This window comes from Pistacia vera, unplaced genomic scaffold, assembly GCF_008641045.1.
Source record: "Pistacia vera cultivar Batoury unplaced genomic scaffold, PisVer_v2 Contig467, whole genome shotgun sequence".
Lineage (NCBI taxonomy): Eukaryota > Viridiplantae > Streptophyta > Magnoliopsida > Sapindales > Anacardiaceae > Pistacia > Pistacia vera.
Window position 1 is genome coordinate 149,877 of NW_022196298.1, and position 24,412 is coordinate 174,288.

General features: G+C 34.5%; 2 protein-coding genes across 3 annotated transcripts; both read left to right on the plus strand.

Annotated features, from left to right (window-relative positions):
• Window positions 1-18,630: 18,630 nt before the first annotated feature.
• LOC116145744 (U-box domain-containing protein 43-like) lies at window positions 18,631-22,725 on the plus strand. Of its 2 annotated transcripts, none has more exons than XM_031431190.1 (4): window positions 18,631-18,720; window positions 18,830-20,199; window positions 20,286-20,583; window positions 20,658-22,725. In XM_031431190.1, the coding sequence occupies exons 2-4, from the start codon at window positions 18,979-18,981 to the stop codon at window positions 22,229-22,231; spliced, it is 3,093 nt and encodes a 1,030-aa protein (XP_031287050.1). In that variant the 5' UTR covers window positions 18,631-18,720; window positions 18,830-18,978; the 3' UTR covers window positions 22,232-22,725. The 2 variants fall into 2 exon arrangements, with proteins under 2 accessions (XP_031287050.1, XP_031287049.1); XM_031431189.1 differs by having other exon boundaries at window positions 18,637-18,720; window positions 18,809-20,199.
• On the plus strand, window positions 22,541-24,320 carry LOC116145745. The gene is made up of 4 exons (XM_031431192.1): window positions 22,541-22,583; window positions 23,525-23,649; window positions 23,732-24,013; window positions 24,103-24,320. The coding sequence occupies exons 2-4, from the start codon at window positions 23,540-23,542 to the stop codon at window positions 24,155-24,157; spliced, it is 447 nt and encodes a 148-aa protein (XP_031287052.1). The 5' UTR covers window positions 22,541-22,583; window positions 23,525-23,539; the 3' UTR covers window positions 24,158-24,320.
• The last annotated feature ends 92 nt before the right edge of the window (window positions 24,321-24,412 follow it).

The following is a 24,412-nucleotide window of genomic DNA, read 5'->3' on the forward strand; positions in this document are numbered from 1 at the left end:
GCCGAAGAGGCCGCCTTAGCCTACGACCGCGCCGCCCGCTCCATGCGCGGCTCCAAAGCCCGCACCAATTTCGTCTACTCAGACTCGCCCGCCGGCTCTTCTGTCACCTCCATTATCTCTCCCGACGAGCCTCAGCGCGACCTCTCCTCTCTCTTTCTTCCCCCGAACAACGATAACAATATCAGTAGCCATGGCCAACACTTCTTTACCTCTCCTTCTTCTCAAGAACACGGCAGCCAGCCGTTTAACCTCTCGTTCGGGGACGATCAATGGCTGCAAACGAGCGAGTCCTACAAGCCGATAACTTGCATGATGGACGCGGCGGAAGGGTTTGATTCGCAGCCATTTAGAGAGGACTGCGAGCTGCCGCCGTTGCCACCGGATGTGTCGTCGAGCTCGAACTACATGATGGGAGGGTATGGCTATGGGGGGTGGAATGAGACGACGACGAGCTTCATGGGGTCTCAAGGGGATATGGAGCAATATAACATCGGGGGGGTGTTTGAAAAATCTGAAAGTAGCGAGGGGCTTTTAGGGATAGATTCTAACGAGTTTATGCAACATGGGAACTCGTATTTTGGGACGGATCATGGAGGGTTTGATTTGGGATCTTCTTCTTCATCATCAACTTATTTCTTTTAATTAATTAATTAAGTATGAACTTAATTTACTTATAATTAAGTTAATGAATCAGTTTAATTTGGTGGTGGTTTGTTTTAATTAATTTTAATAGTTGTGATTTGTAATTTTGGCGGGACAATTAAGTTGAAGATTGTGGAAGACTACTTCCAAGATTATATATATATATAATGGATTTCGAAATTCGTTTTTTTATTTTTTTGAGTGTGTATGAATTTGTGGGTGATTACATTCCTAATGCAATAAGTTTAATATGGGGTATTAATAGGTTAATTAATCAATAAAAAAAAATTATGATGATGCATGTGTGTTCCCCCATTATATTTTAGACCTTTTATTTTTATCTAATATCAAATATTTAAGACATTAGCTTTGCAAACATTTGCTTCTTTAGCAAATGTAAAATAAGTTATTGAGTCATTGGCTTAAAATACATAACTTTGTGGATAGGTTAGGTTAGTTAATGAGGGGAATATTCTAATTAAATAAAGAATACTGAAATTAGCTCAAGAGAACGGTGTAACTTGAAATAATAAAAAACTGTAAGAGGAATAGATATATCACATCATTTCTATATCAAATCTAATAAAATTTAATATTTATATATACATATATTTCAAAATTAATCAATTATTATGGTGTCATTAACACGAAGAAAACTAGAAAATAAATTTATGGTTACGAGATTTTATTGGATGTGTGCAAGCAAGGGCAGATCCAGCCGACTTTTGGCCCACCCTCAATTTTTTTTTTTAAATATTAATATATATAATTTTTGAATTTTAGTCCACCCTAACAAAAATATTAATATGTAATTAGTTTTCATTTTAGCCCACCGTAAAAAAAATTTCTGGATCCACCACTATGTGCAAGACAAGAATGGCATGGTATGTCCTTTATATTTTATAGTTCTTTAAAATACAACGAAGAAAATTTTGCAAAAGCATGAATGACCATAGATATTATACATACAATCACCTTTTTTTTTTTTTTTTTTTTTTCTCCTTTTCTAATTTAAACATGTAAAAACTTGTTAAATTATAATGATAAACGGTTTATTGGTGTAATTTAATATTAATTTAGGTTTGTTTGATTTGAGATTCAAAAATAATTTTCAAAATCTTTATATGATTCAAATTTTTGAGTTGTATTTTAATATTTTTAATATTCAAAAATGTTTCTGATATAAATTTAAAACAGTTTTCAGATTAAAAGCGGTAGAAAATTGTGAAAACAATTTTTAATCATTTTCTAATTTTACACTAATTTTATGATTGTATTCAAAAATTGCTTTTGTAAACAATTTTACTCGTTTTTATCAATCTCATTTTCATAAGATTTGTTGTATCCCTTGTTTTCAAAAACAAAAATTTGGACTTAAATTCTATATCAAACGGGATTAAACCTTTTTATATTCAAAACAATAAAATTTTATTTTGTAGTTGTATTATTGCCATCTAACGTGAATCCAAATTTTAAACACATAATTTTATGGATTGTGACCTATTCATCATCTTCTTTAGTCTATAATATAAAAATCAAAAAGCAAGAATCATTCCGTCAACCAAGCCAAGTCCAACAAGTAACTATTTGTAATTTGAGACTTTTATTTTTAATAAAAATTAATTTAGGGTCGATTAATTTCAAGATAACAAAGAGAAAAAAAAAATATTAAATTGGACATGCATCACAAAATTTACATTAATAATATTTTGAGTTATTATTATTTTTTTTTCTTCTAAGTTGGATTAATCATGGTTTTATATTTGATGATTCGAGGTATAGAAATTGTCCATTGTTGGGATTGTGCCTTGAATCCCATATTGCTTTGGAATGAGAGTTGCAAAGGGACTCTCCCCTTTAAATAGACTAATAGATTGAACTTTTAAAGTATCTGAAAAAGTGTAAAATAGACACTAAAAGAATAGTCATTGTGTGTTGTTATTAAGAGTGTAATTGAGCTTTTTGGGATAGTATAAGGAGTTTGTAATTTTTCTCTTGTAAAAATTGCACAGTTGTAAGCTTTTGCTTAGTAGATTGTTTGAGTGGATGGTGGACGTAGGCTAAATTGATTGGGTCAGACCACTTTAAAATTCAGGTGTTTGGTTTGCTTTAATTTTGCGTTTGAGTTGTGGGTATCCTTTTTCAACAAGTGGTATCAGAGCTCATGGTTCGTGACCTGGGAGAAGGCAAGCTCTAGAGGAGGCTGGATTTAAGAGTAGATTGGCGATTATCAAGCATCTCAAATATTCTGGAGGTATGTCTAAGTTTGAGGTTCCTTTATTTGATAGTAAAATTAATTTTATGTTATGGCAAAGTACGATACAAGACCTTTTGGTACAATAAGGTCTTGATCAGGCATTAGAAGAGAGTAAGTCAGAAAAGATGTCTGATAGAGAATGAAATAGAATTCACAGGAGAGTTGTCAGTACAATCAGATTGGCTTTAGCTCTAGAGATAAAGTACAAATGCTAACTGAGTCTACACCAAAGGGCTTGTGGAAAAAATTGGAGGGTATTTATGCGTCGAAATCGTTGACTAACGGACTGTGTTTGAAGATGGATCTGTACTCTCTGAAGATGGATGAAGGTACGAGTCTCCATGATCACTTAAATGAATTTAATAGGCTAGTATCTCAATTGTTGGCTATTTTTGATGAGTTAAAGGATGAAGAAAATGCATTGATATTGTTGTCATTTTTGCCTAAATATTATAGACCTTTAGTTCAAACTTTGTTGGTAGACAGATCTACTTTAAAATTAGATGATGTGACTGTCTTGTTGCGTGAGAATGAAAGGTTTATAGGATCAGGGAACTCATCACTTAGAGGAGATCTACTAGTTGCAAAAGGTTCTAATCGAGGGAGGACTCAAGAGAGATGTGATAAATCAAAAGTCAGAGATTACAGTAATAAGGAGTGTTATTATTGTGGAGAGAAGGGACATATGCAACCACGTTGCAAGAAATTAAGGGAGGATATGCTTGCTTTCAAGAAGGCTCAACAAATGAAGGATTCGAAGGATGATGCTTGGGTTGCTGATAATGAAGGTGAATTTTTAGTAGCATATCAAGACGAAACTCAAACTTCAAAGGGTGAAAAAGGTTGGGTTTTAGATTCTATTGCATCCATGCACGTTTGTAATGATAAAGATTGTTTTGTTGAATTGAAAGAAGATGGAAATTATGGAAATATTGTTGTCGGTAATAATAAGAAAGTGAAGATTGAAGGCGTTGGTAACGTTCGTCTCAAGCTTCACAATAGTGTTGTCAAGAAGCTTCGTCATGTGAGGTATGTACCGAACTGTAGTCACAATTTGATTTCTTTGGGTGAGTTGGCTTCTCACGGATATACCTACATTGGTCAAAGAGACGGATGCAAAGTGTATAAAGATGATGTTCTGATTTTGCAAGGTAAAAGGAAAGAAAAACAACTATATTTGCTTGATGAAGGTGTGTGTCTTAAGAAATCAAAAAATAAAGTTGTTCAAGTTCCTGTTGTGAAAGAAAAAAAGACTGTCAAGCGAGTAAGATTTTCAGATGCTAATATGATGTTTGTGAATTCAAGTCAAGAGAGGAATTGTTGGGATTGTGCCTTGAATCTCATATTGCTTAGGAATGAGAGTTGCAAAGGGACTCTCCCCTTTAAATAGACTAGTAGATTGAACTTTTAAAGTATCTCAAAAAGTCTAAAATAGATACCAAAAGAATAGTTATTGTGGGCTGTTATTATAGGTATAATTGGGCTTTTTGGGATGGTGTAAGGAGTTTGCAATTTTTCTTTTCTAAAAATTGCACAGTTGTAAGTTTTTGCTTAGTAGATTGTTTGAGTAGATAGTAGACGTAGGCCAAATTGATTTGGCCGAATCACTTTGAAATTCTTATGTTTGGTTTGCTTTATTTTTTGTTGTTTGCTTTAATATTGCGTTTGAGTTGTGGGTATCCTTTTTCAACATCCATATGAATAAACTTTATTTAACTTTTTTATACAAATTAATTTGAGAATTTTGAAACTATAAAGTTTTTTCTTCATTCTCTTTTTAAAATCCTTGAATTTTAATTTTTTTAATTCTCCCTTTTCTATTACAGTAAAAAAATTACCTTCAAAATGTGAAATGCATAATTGAAGGTATTAAAACAACATGACCTGTACAAAAGACAATGACAATTTTTTTTTTCAAAGTTTTGCAAATAAAGGGCTAATTTTTTCCATCCCAAAAAATTCAATAAATATCAAGCGCTTCATTGATTTTCGAAAACTATTGTATATTTATTAGAATTATTAAAAAGCTTTTGAAATGATCAAATATCTCTTGTAAATGTATAAAAAACGCCTCTAATAATAATAATAATAATAAAACTAGTTGACATTTATGACATGTAGGTGGCAAATTCAGAGTTTGCTTAATGAAATTAATTAAGGTACTAGAAATGGTGTTAAATTTGGTAAACGAGTACCTTAGCTTTACTAATGTGTTTATAAATTTATTAAGGTTTTATGTCACCATTATTAAATTATTATAATTTGAGTCTATCATTTTTGCTGTAGTATTATGCCTTAGTACTGTTAAATAATTATTGTTTAATCAAACTTTTAAATCATTATTTTTTATTCCTAAGTCAACTGTCTATAGAAAAAAAAAATGGTGATTTTCACTTCTAACATATCCATGGGGAATAGCATGTTAGCCCCAATGGGCCTATAAAAAAGCCAAGAGAGCCCAAGAGGCAATAATGATGATGATGATGATATAATTCATCTGATTATTTTAAAGATAAGAAAATTTTGTCATTTCCAATAATTTGTGAATAAAAGTCATCCATATATTATATTATATAAACATGCATAAGATATGAAAAAATAATAATAATAAATACATATAATATGGCAACTATAATTCATGATTAATATCACGATCCATAGTCTATTATTTTTGCTGTTGTTATGACAATTTATATTTATATATCTATACAATTCTAAAACCTACTCTTGCTATTAATCGTCATTTAGACTCCACGTAGGATGTTACATAGGATCTTAGGAGTTCCATAATTATTGTAAGTGTCTGTAATTAACGTGTCAAGATGTGATTGGTTGATGGTTAGTGGATGTAATTAAAAGTTAAATCTGTTCACATTCTACGAACTGTTCACCTTCAAATCTACATATTCTATATCTATATCTATATACCTATATAATTCTGAAGCATACCTTTGCTATATGCTTGCCATGTAGGATTTTAGAGGAGCTCTATATGATTGCCACGTACGATTCCATGTAGGACTGCAAACGTGTCTGAAGCATACCCTTGCTATATGCTTGCCATGTAGGATTTTAGAGGAGCTCTATATGATTGCCACGTACGATTCCATGTAGGACTACAAACATGTTTGCATGTTATTGGTGTAGGCTATTCAACATTTTGAAGAAACCTTTCACATTCACATCCACATTAAATGTTTTAAATAAATACCAATACCCTACATGCATTCAATGTTTTGTAGACACCCTTGACATTCACATTAGGTTAAATGTTTTGATGGTTATATTCTTTAGTACAATAAATATTAATACTTCACATGCATTCAATGTTCTATAGAAACCTTTGATATTCACATTTAGATTAAATGTTTTGGTGGTTATATTGCTTTTGTCTAACTGAAGGTGAAGTGGCGCATCTATATTATTTGTGAAAGAGTATAGATGCATAAATAGATGGGAATATATATTAATGGATTGATAAGGTGTATTGTTGATTTTCGTGAATGTGAAAAGTTGCATTGTATTACTAGCACTATTCGTTACTTTGAAGATATATATATATATCTCTGTGTGTGTGTGTCGATTATGTAATAGTTTGTTATACGATTTATCTGATGAGAGAGAGGTAGTCAATTTTTAATTCTTATTTGTGATTGTTTTCTTTTGGTTTTTCCAGTTTATTGTTAAACTTTTTATGTAGTTATATACTTTTGACTGGATCATAATATTTGTTGTCATAGTTAGAAATTACGTGTCGTTGAAGGTAATGTCTTCATTTGACTACGCTTCTTTAGTTGGCTGGAATTTGTTCGCTGTTGTATTGTTATATTCCTGTTCGATTGTTTATCATGTTTGTTATATAGTTTTTTTTTTGTAAAGTGTGTGTAAGTTATTGTATGGTTTTGATTATTTTATTGTTTTAGTCCATATGGTGAAACGTGCATTCTCTTATAGAATTGTCAGATCAATTTGCTGAACCAGTAATTTTGTTATTCAATTATAACAAGTTATAAGAAGACATAGGAGGACAATTCCGAACAGTTTATTTGTCAACTGTTGTACTAAAAAAATCTATGTGGCGAACAATTATGATAAATGGTTTTGTTGCTATTTGCTGATGCCTGTGCCGAACCATTTTTTTTCATAATGTTGTTGATGATTGTACTCTATAATTATAGTCCCTTGCCAAACAATTATGTTTAATTGTAAGAGTCAAAATGCAAAACTATTTAGATTGTACAATACAATTACAAGAGACTGTTTGCCGAACGTTATTCAGTAACAACGGTTTAAATATTTGGAAACTAGACAAACAGGGCTTTAATTTGATATATTATACGCTGAATTTGGATAACTGTAGACTCATTGTCGAACCATTCATTTTATCATCACACACATTTTTGCTTTCCCCCTTTCTCGGTTTTCATTGAACAGTCAGTAGTAAATTGACCATAACTTGGTCAATAAGAATCCAATTGTCAAACGGTTTCAATTTTTGAAAACTAAACAGCTAGGGCTTTAAGTTGATATATTATACGATTAATTTGGATAACTGTAGACCCATTTTCGAACCATTCATTTTATCATCACACACATTTCGGTTTCCCACGTTTCTCGATTTCCACTGAATAGTCAGTAGTAAATTGATCATAACTTTCTCAATAAATATCCAATTGACAAATGGTTTGAATTTTTGGAAACTAGACAGAAAGGATTTTAATTTAATATATTATACGCTGAATTTAGATAATTGTAAAGCCATTGCCGAACCATTTATTTTATCATCACACACATTTTGGTTTCCCTCGTTTCTTGATTTTCACTGAACAATCAGTAGTAAATTGACCATAACTTACCCAATAAATATTCAATTGATAAAGGGCTTAAATCTTTGGAAACTAGACATACAGGGCTTTAATTTGATATATTATACAATGAATTTGGATAACTGTAGACCCATTGCCGAACCATTCATTTTATCATTACACATATTTCGGTTTCTCCTGTTTCTCGGTTTCTATTGAACAGTTAGTAGTAAATTAGTCATAACTTAATAAAAATTTAATTAATGAGTGGTTTGAATCTTTGGAAACTAGATAGACAGAGCTTTAATCTGATATATTATATAATGAATTTGGATAACTATAGACCCATTACCGAATCATTCATTTTATCATCACGCATTTCAGTTTCCCCTGTTTCCTGGTTTCTACTAAATAGTCAATAGTAAATTAACCATAACTTACCCAATAAAAATCAAATTGACAAACAGTTTGAATATTTGGAAACTAGATAGACAAAGCTTTAATTTGATATATTAGACGTTGAATTTGGATAATTGTAGACTCATTACCGAACCATTCATTTTATCATCATACACATTTCGGTTTCCCCTGTTTCTCGGTTTCCACTGAATAGTCAGTAGTAAATTGACCATAACTTGGTTAATAAAAGTCCAATTGACAAACTGTTTCAATCTTTGAAAAAAAGACAGATAGGGCTTTAAGTTGATATTTTATATGCTAAATTCCAATAACTATAGACCCACTGTTGAACCATTCATTTTATCATCACAAATATTTCGGTTTTTCCTGTTTCTCGGTTTTCACTGAATAGTCAATATTAAATTGACCATAACATGCTCAATAAAACTCTAATTGACAAACGGTTTAAATATTTGGAAACTAGACAGACATTGCTTTAATTTGATATATTATACGCTTAATTTGGATAACTGTAGACCCATTTCCCAACCTTTTATTTTATCATCACACACATTTCGGTTTCCCACGTTTCTTAGGTGTCCACTGAACAGACATTAGTAAATTGATTATAACTTGCCCAATAAAAATCCAATTGATGAACAGTTTAAATTTTTGAAAACTAGATAGAGAGGGCTTTAATTTAATATATTATATGCTGAATTTGGATAACTATAGACCTATTGCCGAACCATTTATTTTATCACCACACACATTTCAGTTTCCCCCGTTTCTCGGTTTCCACTGAACGGTCAGTAGTAAATTGACCATAACTTGTTCAATAAAAATCCAATTGAAAAACGATTTAAATTTTTGGAAACTAGACATACAAGGATTTAATTTTATATATTACACGCTAAATTTGGATAATTATAGACCCATTTCCAAACCATTCATTTTATCATCACACACATTTTAGTTTCTCCTATTTCTCGGTTCCACTAAACAGTCAGTAGTTAATTGGTTATAACTTACTCAATAAAAATCTAATCAATGAGTGGTTTGAATATTTGGAAACTGGACAGATAAGACTTTAATTTAATATATTATACGATGAATTTGGATAACTGTAGACCCTTCCAATTATAGTCAAACCACACTTAAAAGAAATGACAAGTTATTTAAAACAATGTATGAAACGACATCATTTTAAAATATTAGACATTTTGACGCTAAAAAACGACACCACACAATAAAATCATAATGTAAAACTATATATAATTAAAATCTTTAATTTGCTAAACCTATATAATATATGTACCTCAATAGTAGATATCAACCAATTAAAACATCTAATTATTCAAATAAACGTAATGTCAAACCCAATATCATAAGCATCCCGCGCTATGCGCGGGACTTTCATCTAATATATATATATATATATATATATATATATAATCCTGAGGCATGGACTAAATGGTCATTTTGAAGCAGTAGAATTCCTTTATTTTGCCATGATAGAATATTATTGGACCCTGACATTTGGTAACTGGGCTATATATGTAAAATCCTGAGGCATGGACTAAATGGTCATTTTGAAGCAGTAGAATTCCTTTATTTTGCCATGATAGAATATTATTGGACCCTGACATTAGGTAACTGGGCCATCTAAATGTTTTTGGGCATTCTAATATTGTTAAACACGTGGCATCATATAATTGAGACACATGACATTAATTTGGTATAAACAGAGACGCTTGACATTCACATTCAAATTCAAATAGGCTAAAAGTTTTGGGTGCGTTTGGTGTAGTATTTTGGATAGGATTTTGAGGATAATATTGGATTGTTGGATAGGGGAGTATTACGAGGTAAATTTGAAAAATTTATGAAAAAGCCCTTAGGTTTACTAATTTAATTAAAGATCCTACTATATAAAATGACAAAAACACCCCCACCACCGGCAGTGTCAGATTCTGGCCGCCACCGCCGGAATCTGGCCGAAAAATTTCTTTACGACACAGACCGATCGGATCTGTGCCGTAACGCATCATAATGGCCTTTTCCGGCCAGATCCACCACGGATCTGGCCGAAAAAGGCCAGATCTACGGCCTGTTATGGCCGTCGACGGCCGAAAAGGCCAAAACGACGGCCATCTTTGGCCGTCAGCGACGGCCAAAGATGTGGCCGTCGTTTTCAGTCAACGACGGCCAAGATTTGGCTGTCGCTGACGGCCAGATCTAGCCTTTTCCGGCCAGATCCGTGGTGGATCTGGCCGGAAAAGGCCAGATCGGTGTAATTCCGGCCATTTATGGTCGGAATTTAGGCCGTTGTACAGATTCCGGCTATCACCGACGGTGGTTGCCGGAATCTGACAAGTTGGGTTGATGGGGGGGGGGGGTTTTTGTTAATTTTTAAAAAAAAATTTAGGGGGCATTTAGTGAAATTAATAACCTTATGGGGTCTAAAAGTAATTAAAAAAAATAGGGTAATATTTCTGGACTAGTGTGCCAAACATTATTTGGAGAATAGGATTGGGAATATGGATAAAAATAGGGAGCCAAACGCACCCTTTGTTTTTGCTTCTCCACAACTGAACTGAATCATAGAGCCTTAAATTTTCTCAATTTCTCTTCCTTTTTTTAATTATTTTTCTTGGTTTTTATGTGTGATTGCTTTGTTTGTAGGTACTTGAACCTAGGAAGAGGTTGGTGAAGAAGGATGGATCAATTGGGCTGGAGAAACTACTAATTCCATCACCTTTCTTGTTGGACGAGACGGACACCGACTGTGACGAGACCCACACGTGGTGGTGGTGGTTGGACGTGGACGGCGGTGGTGGGGAAGGTGAGAGCCGGACGGAGCCCGTGGGGTTCACCCTGAAGCTGCATGCGGACTTTGAGGAGATCAAGTGGATGAGTCGAACATCCGGCAATAATGGAAGCGATGCCGCCTTCAACAAATCCTTTAACACCCATCCTTCTTGTTGGACGAGACGGACGCTGACTGCGACGAGACCCACCGTGGTGGTGGTGGTTGGACGTGGATTACGAGAGTTAGCTTGGAGTGGTGTACCACCATACATGCGCCCTACTGTACAGAGGCTTCTCTTGGTAAGTTTTATGCTCTATTGTTGTGGGGTTTTTCTCTTTTTTTTTTTTTGAAATTATTTGAAAAGAACAAACAGATAGTTTAGTTTAGTTTTGTTTCTTTTTTTATTTGGGTTTTTAGGTTATTGATTAGGATTATTTGCTTTGTTTTTGTTTTAGGTTTATGGGATTTGGGTTAACGGCAAGAGAAAGAGAGTTGAAGTAGAGTCTGGGAAAATTTCAGGTAATGTCTGTTATTTATTTGCCTATGTTTTTGTAATTTTTACTGGTGAAGAAGTTTAGGATATCATGATTATGGATCTTGCTTGCGATGGAAACGGTAGTGAAAATTATATTATGTGGTTTCATGTTTAAATTCAAGAGCTTTTTAGTAATCATTGTTTTCTATAATGAAGGATGATTTCACTTATCAATGTCTGAAATCCGGATTTTTATTGTGTTAATAGTTGTTTGATTGAATTTAAACAACAATTATTGTAAAGTCCGTAGACGTTTTATTGATAGTTTGTGATGCTGTATAACAGTTATATCTTTCCTTTCTGATTTATAAGTTTTCACTTCAATTTAACTAGGGAGAAATGAATCCTAGAGCCAGTCATCCATATTTTAGGTAGATGTTTAATCAAATTAGAACACTGTACTTAAACTTCTGAAGGAATTGGAATTTCTCCCTCCTTTGCATTGCATCTGATATGATTTTGTTGTTTGATTTGTGGGTTTTCGTGGCTTCGGCGCCGCCAAACAGGTCGTCTCTCTCCCTCCCTTGAATTGCATCAGGTGTGAATTTTTATGTATTAATACGTACACTTGCGTTTTTGTGTAGGTTCCTAGAAGGTAGTTATCGATGGATGGATTAGAGCTAAATGTCGTGGAATTATCATCTAACAGATCGTTGTTTGATTCGGTTATGGATTCAATTGAAAGTTGTAGTCGGTTTGATTCATTAGATGAGGTGTGGTTATTGATTTTTAATAGTAGAATTAGCTTTCTTAATCAATCTTTTTACAGTGCATTAATTATTGTTGGATTTGACTGATGAACTGGAATTATGATGAAAAAAAGACCTTTTTTTCATTCTTTGGTTTCAACATTAGTTCTTGAGATAATATCTGAAAACTTTGTTTCCAGAAATTTATTGTATCCTTTAAAAAGGAAAAAAGGAATTTAAATTCCATAATGTAGTAGTGTGTCATTTCTTTGCAAAATAAGCTAGGCATAGTGTGCTATTCTAGAGTTTTTTTGCAGGAAATGTCACTTTCATGTCAATTTTGAAGTTTAAACCAGTGAATAATCGTTTCATGGCAGGTCCTTAAGAGATTTCAGTATTTGACTTGAGTTTGCTGATTTCCTTCATAAGAGGCAAAGATTGGAGAATTCTAACAAATATTTATGGCAATGGAAGCACCAGTGTAGGTACAGAAGAAAGATACAATCTTTGTTTTATCCTTCCGATGATTTCCATCAATATAGTATTCTCTGGACCGATCTCAGATCAGTAAGCATCAATCTTTTACATCACCACCAATTTTTTTTTTTTTTTTTTTTTTTAAACAAAATTCAGTCATAATTTCATCCCAGAAAACCAGCTGGAGAAGAGAATCAGCACAAACCCACTCTGCACACCACAGCAGCATCATCCAAGCAACACACACAGCAGCAAAACAGGACAGCCAACAGCAAAAATGCAGCAAGAACAGCTACCCGTTGCTGGTAAAAAAACCAGCAGCAGCAGGGGAGAAATGCATTCTGCAGCGGCGCACAAATACCCCAGCGCCAGGTGCCTCATGCAAGCCCTCACCTCTTCCCACCAAGCCAACCACCCCAGGCCCAGGCCCCAGCACCAACAAACCCCCCAACCGCCAGTCCTCTCACCAGCCACCAAAACCACACACAACAACCCCAAGTGATGGGTCTGCAGCAGCCACAACTCAAGACCCCAAACCGAAAAAAAAAAAAAAAAAAAAAAAAAACCACCAAAGCAGCATCGTCACCACTACCCAGGACAACAACAGCAGCAGACACATCAACAACACAGGGAGACAGCCAGCAACCACTCAAAAAGCTGCAGAAACTGCAGGCTTCCAGCAGCACCCGAGAACACAGCCACCAGCCCCCCAAACTCAACCAAACTTTCTGACAAAACCCCCTCAAACTCCAAGGACCCAGGTACATCAGCCAACAAACAGCACCCCAGCCAGCAGCAAACCCAAGTAGGGGGCAGCAGCACGCCAACAACAGGAGGCTGCAACAACCCAAAGGAACATGACCAGCAAAACGTGGCAAAAAGCTACATATCTGCAGCCCAAACCACAAAAGAAAACTCCCTTGACCAGCTAAACCACCAGCTGCAATCACCCCAAATTTTTTTTAGCAAGACTCATCAACCCAAACATAACAAAAAACAACCCACACACCAGCAGGAAAAAAAAAAAAAAAAGACTGAAACAAGATCCCTTCCTCCAGAAACATGTCTGCCAAATGCACCATGCAACAAACCTGAAACAACAAGCTCCCCACCCTCCCTCCGCCCATGCACAACTCAAAACACTTTCCAGAGAGGGACATGCCCCACCAACCATAGAACACACAACCACAAACACTTTCAAGAAATTTTTGTTTTTGCTTTTATGTTTTTCGTTTTTGGTTTTATGGTTGGGAGGGAATATGAGGAAAGAGAAATGAGCAAGGGATAGAGTTGTGCTATCTGAAAATTTGAAGAGAGTTCTAGAATTTTTGAGATAAAATGTTTTGTGTGTTCTTGAGAAAGAGATGAAGGCTAAGCCCAGGCTCTGTGGGCTTTGGGCAAATTTATTTGGGAATTTATTAACTGGGCCTGGCCCATGGATTGTTGCTCATTCATACTATATTATGATGTGTGTTTTTTTTTTATGAATAAATCGTAATATTTAATATAGATTAATTATTAGAATTTATTCTTAAAAAAAAAAAAAAAGATACCAACCAATTGAATCATGCAATTATTCAAACAAATTTAGTGTCAAAACTAATTTCATAAGTAACCCATGCAATGCTAGTTATATATAATTAAAAAGTACTCCTGTATTATGCATTAGTACTGTTAAATAATTATTTTTTAATTTATACTCTTATATAATTATTTTTTAATCCCAAGTCAACTGTCTATAAGAAAAAAAAAAATGGTGATTTTCACTTCGAACATATGCATGAGGGATAGCATATTAGCCCCAATGGGCCTATAAAAAAGCCCAAGAGGTAATAATAATGAGGATAGTATAATTCGTCCTATTATTTTAAAGATAAAGAAAATTTTGTCATTTCCTATAATTTGTGAATAGAAAAATGCTATCCTTACAAGGACTCATATAAAGAGGGTTACAAAATAACATCATCCAGAAGAAAAAAACAAAGAAAAAACAGAAAAAAAGAAAGAGAGAGAGAGAAATCATGAAAATCAAGAGTGGAGATTATCTTTGTATGCCCCCTTTGTATGTGTCTTTGTAAAACTAACATTGTTCTTTGTAAATAAAAGTCATCCTTATATAAACATGCACAAGATATGAAAAAAAAAAAAAAATACATATAATATGGCAACTATAATTCATGATTAATATCATGATCCAGACATGGTATATTATCATTCTTATGACTAAATTTCGATAGCTTTATGCTCATAACTGCATAAAATTTAATCTTATCATGACCATGTTGAAAGCCTCGTTACACAATTAATATAAAATTTATTTTATAGATGATGTTGATTTAGGGCATAATCCTAACCTTTAAATTTAGAAATAAAGTAAACATTAAAATTGGATTATATAAAATAACAAAATAAATAAATGATCTGATTATTTATGAGAGAAGGGTTTCTTGTCATTTCGTTTAATTAGTAATTGGAATGCATCCCTATAATACTATATATTATATATAAAAGAAATGTAATTATCTACATGTTGTACCCCAACAATAAATTACATGACTACTATCATGATCATTCACAAGATTAATTTTGAAACTTATTAGAGAGCACAATTTCCATCATAATAGTAAAAGATGCTGCACATGTAATAACAAGTTACTACCCTTTTTTTTTACTTGAATAAAATTACATTTTCATTTTCATTATTATTCTTTTGTTATTTTGTAATGTCATTCAAATAATTATTTTTAATTCATAAGTCAATTGTCCATAGAAATAAATTGGTTTGGGTGTCAATTTATTAAGAGTTTCATATGGGAAGTGAATTTTAGCTCCCATCGAATTGATCAGTATCTCCACTTTTAAATTTTTTATATTTTGATAGTTTAACCTTAGTGAAAATTATTAGAAATGATATAATAATTTCTAAATACACGCTATTTATTTTATATTTTTAACCTTTAATTTTTATAGAAACCTTGACTCTAAATTTTCTAAATCACAGAAACGTTTTTTTATTTTTTTTTTTTATTTTCAAATATATATTTGTTTGATAGAAATAGAATACTAAAGCTATGAATAAAGTAATCATACAAGAAGATGAATCCAAATCTGAATATGAATCTTAAGAACAAAAAATAAGTTTCAAATTTGAAATTGGAAAAAGAGGTATAAACGGAAAAAAAAGGGAAAAGAGGCATAAACAAAAAAACCTAATTTATTTTGAAATTAAGGAAAAGTAGTGTAAACAAAAACTCCAATTAAATTTAAAATTGGGGAAAATGGGTTTAAAAAAAACCCCGAACTAAATTTGAAATTGGGGAAAATGGGTGCAAACAAAAAAACGTAATTAAGTTTGAAATTGGGGAAAATAGGTGCAAACAAAAAAACCTAATTAAGCAGGGCTATATTTGGTATTAACTAGGGTTTAAAGAAAAACCTAATTAAAACTAAATAAGCAGGGCTATTTTTGGTATTAATGAGGATTCAAATGTTTAATATAGCAGAGGTGCATTTAGTAATGAGGAGGAGTGGTGATCAATTTGAAGGGATTAAAAACCACTTACCCTTTCATATGCTTCTTTAACGTACCTTTTGGAAATAACATATTAGGCTCAATGGGCCTATAAAAGAAAAGCCCAAGAGCTTGAAGACTAAGACTGGTGCTATTTTAAGGAAGGGCAAATTTGTATTCATCCTATACAAAATTAAAACTATTTTTAGTATAAAAATTTACAATTTCGATCACAAAAATGTTTTTTTATTGACAATTTCTCATATCTTTTATATTTTTTCTTCATAATGGGGCTTCGGCCCAACCCTCTTGACTTGCATAATATTATTTTTATTATATGTTTGTCGTCGAAATAAATTGGAGAAGGAAATGGAGCTAGATGTATTCCCTGCTCTATCTAAATTAAAATAAAATCCAAAGTGGGGTGAGGCTTTTCACAGCCCTTAGATCAAGGTTCGAAAGTTGATTCGAGAGTTACAAAAGGGAATTTTACCCTCTTTATTTTAAAACTCCTAACGTGTCCGATGATGGAAAACATTTGTGGCCAAAAAAAGCCAATAATTTAATTCCCTTCCCAACCAACACTTCAACGCGTTATCAAAGTGGTTAATTTTTTGTTATCCCGAAAGGTTTGGGTCGTATCACTTGGTCCCAATAGTTTCAGAAAATGATAATTTTTTCACATATGTTAATAAAATGTATCGGTAAAAGGGTAAAGTGGTCAAATAATCTCAAATGTAAAATTCAAAAAAATCTAAAATTTACTAGATTATAAAATAAAAAATTAATTTTATAGTACTGAATATCTAGAATTTAAAATAGATAATAATATAATATAATTATAAAGATTATATTTTTCCTTTTGGGAAAAATCCCAAAGCCACCTATTTGCTTTTCTTTCTTTAGATTCAATTACAATACTCAAAATTCATTGGTGAAGAAGAGAGGATAAAGACTATTGCAAAAATAAAATTAGTTAGGGAGAGGAAGATGAGATCTGGGTTTTTTTTTTTTTAAATATAAATCATATTGATATTAAGTAGTGTAATAATCTTAATTAAAATTATTTTTATATATTCAAAATAAAAGAAAATGGTTAAATAACGAACCAACTAATATATTTTAGGCTTAGTTTTTTTTTTTTTATTGTTGCTTTTCCTTTAATCACTTTTGAGTTAATTTTAGATAAAATAAAATTTATAAGATGTTTGTTGTTTTCAATTTTTAATTTCTTTTACTTTTAGGAGAGGATATATGATAGTATATGTAAAATGATCAAAATAGGTAACTTTTTAAATATATATTTTTTTATTGTTAAAATATTTCGAAATTAAATTTTGTAAATAAAAAAAATTGAAAACTTTTCGGTGAGGTCATTTATTAAATTATTAATTTAGTTAAATAATTATTTTATAAATTTTAGATTTTATATTAATAGTTAAGATATTTGTGTAACTAATGTCACTCAAACCTGCTTTTGGAATCCTTTTACAGAATAGTCAATTTTCAAATTAGTCACCAAAAATTTGTTGGATTATAGCTCAAGAAATAATTGACAATCCTAAACCCACTAGTCTAGTAAAATTTTGGGTGTTTTTATCACATTTTAAAGTTTTTGGACCTGAGTTTTCCACAAACCTTTCGGATGAGAAAACTAATACTCTGTATAGGTAATATAATAATTGAAGTCACTCTCTGGACGCCATCCTGGAAACGCAATCTCGGACCCCAGAAGACCAAACACCATATTTATTAATCAAATTATAAAACCTCAGTATACACACTCAGGAATTGGTCTTTGCATTGAAAATTCCAAGCAATTTCTCCAATCTTTTAAAAACTATTTATTATAAAATTCCATAACAAACATCCCATTAGTCTTCAGTTTCCATCTTCGTACACCCATAAAAAATCCCCCAAAAAAACAAATATGGGCAGTCAAATTTGAACTAAATTTCGGCTTCTAGGTTCGAAAAATTTCATCCTTATGTTACCCTGAGTAAAATCCTGATAAAAATATATCACTGAAGTAATGTGCAACGTCATATTAGTAATATTCAATTAAAAAAAAAATTGAGCAGTCTAGAACATGAACACAGTCAAAATTGAACCGAATTCCGGCTTCCGGGTTCAAAATTTTCATGTTTATGTTATTCAGGGTAAAATCCTGTAAAAACTGTAATGATAAAGAAGTATCGTGCAACGTCATATTAGTAATATTTAATAAAAAAAAAAAATTGTTTTGGAGGAACAGGAGACACGTTTAGTTAAGGAAGCAAAAGGGACTTTTTTGTTAAGTGTGAAAATGTCAGGATCAGGCCCAGTAAACACGACGGAAGTGAAGACTTTGAAGAAGGAAGGAGATTGACTAATGCACACAGCACAACCGACCAATAAAGAAACTCAACTCAAACCTCTGTATTTCCTTTTGAGTTTTCTTTTATTTTTCAAACTACAAATGAAATCTTTCCAGATTCTTTCAATCTTTTTACACACAGAATTTTCCTTCAAAAAGTGCTCAAACCTTTCCAGGCTGCACAGACTCATCCTGGAGTTTTCCTGATTCAGAATTTTTACCTGGCTACATCTTCAGGTAAGCAACTTTTGAGATTTTTCTCTTTTTGTTTTGATACCATGTTTTAAAGTTTACATTGCATCATCCTGGAATTTTCCTGATACAGAAATTGTTGAAATTGGGACAGAAATACTTGTGTTTTATGAAGCACCAGGGTGGCTTGATTTTGAGTCCTGGAAAATGCCCCTGAGGGCCTAAAAGTTACAGTGTTAAAAGGGGTGTCCTTGATTTTGATAGAACTTGGAGATTTTCGATTGTTTCGTGATTTTCGAGCTGATGGACTCGATGGATTTCAATTTTGGAATTGAGGATGTTGGGATAGCAGTTTTACAGGAATCGTGGAACAGGGTGGCAATTCAAGCAGTGGACCTTGCTAGTGAAACAAGAGATGTGGTACTTGGAAAGAGTAGTTTTCAGGAATTTTCCAGTAGTGTTAATGAGTTGAATACCCTCTTTCATGCCTTAGATCCCAGGAAAATTGAAGCTGCAATGGGTTTAAAATCTACTAAAGCTGTACTGGAGACCTTGAATGGTCAGCTGAGGAAAGCCTGTAAGATTATTAAAGATTACAAATCTGGAAGCCGGTTGCGTCTCTTGCTTCACTCAAACTCTGTGCTGTCAGAAATGCAGGATTTGTCCAGGGAGATTGCCACGACCATGGAGTCGTTTCAGCTTGTCAATCTTAATATGACGCTGAACTTAAAGGCGATGATGAATCAGATTGTTGACAGTCTAAGGTCATTGGAGTTCCATTCAGCGGCTGCAACAGAAAGAATTGCTATGGAGATAGAGAATTCGATATCACAGAGCAACAGAAATAGAGAGAATGCTGTGAATCTCCTGGAGAAGATTGCAGAAGCTGTTGGTGCTAGCGCAAATACATTGCTAGTACAAAATGAGTTGGCGATTTTGAAGCAGGAAAAAGAAGAGATGGAAGCTCAAAAGAAGCAAGCAGAAGCACTTCAGTTGAATCAATTGATACAGTTATTGTATAATACAGAACTTGTTACAAGGCCAGAAAATGAGGAAGTTCCTATATATCACCAGCAATTCCCAATTGAATCGATAATATGCCCTTTGTGCAATGAGGTGATGAAAGACGCCGTTGCAATTGTCTGCGGTCACAGCTTTGAGAGGCAGGCAATTCAGGAACACTTCAAGAGAGGCGAAAAGAAGTGCCCCACTTGCAGAGAGGAGCTTCCATCTCTTGATCTTACGCCAAATTTTAATCTTCGAAGCTCTATCGAAGAATGGAAGCAAAGGGAGATGGACTTGAAATTCCAAGCTGCAGTTGTTGAAATCAATTCCAATGATCATTCCCGGCAAAACAAGGCCTTGGAGGATATGCAAAGTCTTATGGAAATGCCTCGGTATGCAGCAAAAACTGATGGAGAATTCATTCCAAAGCTGGTGGAATTCTTAAAGGATAACAGGCTTAACGCCAAGGCCACGCTGAAATGCCTCTACTACCTAGCTAGATTCAGTGATGATCATAAGGTAAACAAAGTTGAGATGGATAAATCCCATTTCCTTTTTAATCTTTCGCCTATTCTGACATTACAGTTGTTGCTCGAGAGTTGCAGGAAGCCATTGTTCAAGCAGGGGCGATTCGCCACACTGTGAAGCAGATCTATAAAGGCGAAACAGAAGCTGAAGCTCTTGCAGTCTTGCTGGAGCTATCCAAGAGAGAATCCCTTGGAGAGAAAATAGGGAAAACAAAAGACTGCATTCCTATTTTGGTTTCTTTGCTCCATAATGACGATCCAAATGTCTCAGAGAATGCTCACAGTGTATTGCAGAATCTTTCCTCGAACACGCACTTCGCTGTCAAGATGGCTGAAGCTGGATACTATCAACCATTTGTTGCTTGCTTCAACCAAGGTAGAATAGTTCACCTGATAGGAATACTTTTCATCCAATTCACTGTGTATTCATTTGAACAGTCTTTCTGACAGGATCCCCAGAGACCAGATCATTGATGGCGGCAGCCTTGATGAATATGCAACTCAAGGAAAATAGCATTTCAGTCTTGAAAGAGAGGCCATTTATACACAACATAATCCAGCTGCTCTCTTCAAACTCGCCTGCTAGCAAATCGGCTTGCCTCAAATGCATCAACAAGTTCATAGCCTATCCGAGAATGTTAAAGAGGCTTCTATCAGATCCTGTGACCATTCCACTTCTGCTTGGCCTCATCTCATTTGTCAGGTCTGATCCGCAATTGAAGCAGCAAGCTGCTGAGATTCTTGCTTTGATGGTTGAAGCCTGTCAGCATCCTCAATTCCAGTTGTTTCAAGGCTTGCAGGAACTCCAATCCGAGCATAACATCAGTCTCTTTCTGCAGCTCGTAGCTAGTTCCGAACCTCAAGTGAAGATTCAGTTTCTGCACTTACTGGTGGAGCTCAGTTATAAATCAGAGAAAGTTCGGGACCTAATCCAATCAAATGACGACACAATCACTAACCTGTTCTCTTCCCTAGATGGTGACCAACCAATAGTTAGAAGATGGGCATTGAAACTCTTATATCGCATTTCTGAAGGCCATCCTAATGGGGTTCAACTCCCACCTTCCCCCGGCAAAGAAACTGCCATCAATAGTCTAGCAACTATTCTCACAAGCTCTCTAGACATCGAAGAAAGGTCCACTGCTTCTGGAATCATCAGCAGGCTTCCGAAAGACGATGATGTTGTTGATGAAGTACTTCGTAAATCAGAAGTATTGAAAGCCATTCATGAGGTGATTTGCAGCATGGATGGGGAACATTTCGGGATCAGGATACCTGCAAGCCAAGATGAATGTCTACTTGAGAATGCGCTCGCGGCTCTTTTACACTTCACAGAACCCTCCAAGCCTGAACTTCAGAGGCAAGTGGGAAAGCTTCAATTGTATCCATCACTAATTAGAGTCCTCTCCTCAGGAAGCTCGATGGCCAAGCAGCGAGCAGCGACTGCACTTGCACAATTATCCCAATCCACCAGCCTGTCAGTCTCCAATGCAACCAGAATTGCAACTGAAACTAATACCTCAACGCCAATGCTTTTTCTGATGAAACTCTTGCCGGATATGTCTTTGTGCTGCTCTGACTCATCAGAACACCCGAGTTTATGTTCTGTTCATGGTGCTGCTTGTTCACCAAGAGAAACATTCTGCCTTGTCAAGGCGGATGCAGTGAAGCCATTGTTGAAAAGCTTGAGCGATATAGAGTCTGGTGTCGCGGAGGCTGCTCTTATGGCACTGGAAACATTGCTAATAGACCACAGCACCTTGTCTCCTGCCACGGCTGTTATTGTCGACAGCCAAGGTGTGACAGCCATTCTACAAGTCCTGGAAAAAGGATCCTTATCTGCAAAAACGAAAGCCCTTGATCTCTTCCAGAAGATCCTGAAGCATACAAAGCTTACTGATCCCTTGTTTAAGAAATCCGAAAGGATCCTCATCCAGCTTCTCGACGATGATTCACTCAAAAAGAAAGTTGGTCTAGTTCTTAGGCAAATGAACATCATCCCAGATCAATCTTCCTATTTCTGAATTGGCCAGTAGAAACACATACTTCACTCATTATTAGACAATCACTTGGCCACAATATTCATGTAGGACTAATCGTTTTCATCTGACAATGATACGTTCTTCCCGCTTACAATTCAGAAGCTGCAAATCAAGGGAAGCAGATATCAAAGTTCGGTAACCTAGTGGTATGTGTAAATATTTCCGGGTTGGGGGGGTTTTGAAAATGTAAAATAGTGTTAATTTACAAATTTGGGAAGTTCAGCCTTGTTCTGAAGCTGCCGCTGCTAATGGAATCAGAAGGGCAGATGAAGAAATCATCAAATTCTTTAAATCCATGGCCGACTTCAAACCTATTTAACAGAAGTAGTGGCTGGTGAGTTAAGATAGAAATAACATTAGCTGTGATTTTTTATTCTTTTGGGTTGTAGGTATCATCATTTTGTACAAAATTAAAAGTTCTTGCATCATGGAAGGCAATCAATTTTTCATTCAAAATCTGAATCTGTCTTAGCTAGTCTTGTTTCCTGTGGATGTTTGTTTCTCTTATTAAAACCTTTCTTAAAGATGTTTTATAATATGTCCCTGGCGCAAACATCTTAAAATTTCCAAATTACGACATGTCTAATATTTACAACGCTCTCGTAATTTAAGGGTAAGAATAGTGTCGGTCAACCAATGAATGTGACTTGTAAGGTACAACAATTATTAGAAAATAATCGAGTTTGAGCAGTAACCATGAATGCTACAGATGGTCTAACCAGAGGAATTGAGATGATAGATATGGGAGCTCCTCTTTAAGTGTTCTGGTCGATGGAACAACACTAGGACAAATTTTCAGAATGCTTGGAGAGCCTGTGGATAAAAAATGTCAAGACGTCCTAAATGAATCTTCAGTTAGTTATTCGTCCGTCTCCAATGATTTAGAACTTTTTACCTTAATTGGACATGTGAGACCAGCCAACTTTGCTTGAAATTTGAGGCCTCTGCCTAACTGAAGAATTCAAAGATTTCAGTTTAATCCTATCCACATCTAAACCAACCGCCAATATGTTCTCCTGGAAAAGCTGCATTAATTCCAACTGTTCTTGAGATTGCAATGCTTCTATAATTAGGCTGCAAACTCTTTCTCCCCTGCCCTTTATAAATGAATAACCCAATTACACATTCAAAATATAACAAAGATTTTATCAGTTTTTCTGGAAAAAAAAATGGCATTAAGGGCAACTGTAAGTACCCTAAAACATGTTACGTCTTTTCTATTTGTATATTGTGTTGTCAAGTGATCATTGATAGTGATCTTGACAAACATTGCAGGGATATTGGAGATCAATGCTGAATCGTTTGGGCGGAAACCACCCATTCGCAACATCGACTACTCCCAAAATGAAACAGTTTGCACAAAGTGCGGGCTCTGCTCAGGCAAATCAGTCTTACAACAAGTGAGTGATACAGTGTATGTCAAACATTTTCTTATCAAGCATTTAGAACTTTTGTGGTATGATATCCTTTCGATTGTCTCAGGTTTGCGATGACAGGAGAATTTGCACCAGTTTATATGGTTCTGGGAATGTTGGTGGTGGCACTGACAATAGGGACACACACAGCAAAACAGCAATTGGCACATTGCCCTAACGTTAGCGTAAGCAAGAAGAAAAGGAGATCCATATCAGAGGTTGAGGAGCCAGATCATGCTGTCAGTTCGGCTGATAGGTTTGTGAATAAATCCTTCCTAAGGAAGGTAGCTCACATCCAGGACAACAAACAGAATCTCCCCAGTCCTACTCGCCCCAACCCTTTTACCAGGTAACTTTCATCTGCTCTATAAATCTTTCATTACAAGATTCGCCCACTGCAAAAACTCTGATGGAGGTTAATGTTGCTGGAAACTGCAGCCCTCGAAATGTAGAGACACTGAAGACTGCTGGAGCGAATCCAAGCCGCTCCTGAAGAAAAATGATCTTAACTTGTGTCAACTCTGAAACTTGTGGTTTCTTGAGTAGTAGTAGCAATCCAGGATGGTGTCAAATTGTACATAGAACAGCATCGATTAGTTCTCTTTCTGCTGTGATTATAGATTTTATTATGGTATTAGTTACTAAATGAGAGCCTTTAGTCATCAGAATTCCGTGCTAGGCTCTCCAAATCCTTGTGTTATTGGATTTATTCTTCTAATAAAACAGGCACCACTGCATTTGTATGATT

Coding starts and splice junctions, on each gene's coding strand:
- LOC116145745 (XM_031431192.1), top strand. CDS start 23,540: ATGCTGAATCGTTTGGGCGGAAACCACCCATTCGCAACATCGACTACT. Junction 23,650..23,731: donor GCAAATCAGTCTTACAACAA/GTGAGTGATACA, acceptor CGATTGTCTCAG/GTTTGCGATGACAGGAGAAT. Junction 24,014..24,102: donor CGCCCCAACCCTTTTACCAG/GTAACTTTCATC, acceptor TGGAAACTGCAG/CCCTCGAAATGTAGAGACAC.
- LOC116145744 (XM_031431190.1), top strand. CDS start 18,979: ATGGACTCGATGGATTTCAATTTTGGAATTGAGGATGTTGGGATAGCA. Junction 20,200..20,285: donor GATTCAGTGATGATCATAAG/GTAAACAAAGTT, acceptor CGAGAGTTGCAG/GAAGCCATTGTTCAAGCAGG. Junction 20,584..20,657: donor TGTTGCTTGCTTCAACCAAG/GTAGAATAGTTC, acceptor TCTTTCTGACAG/GATCCCCAGAGACCAGATCA.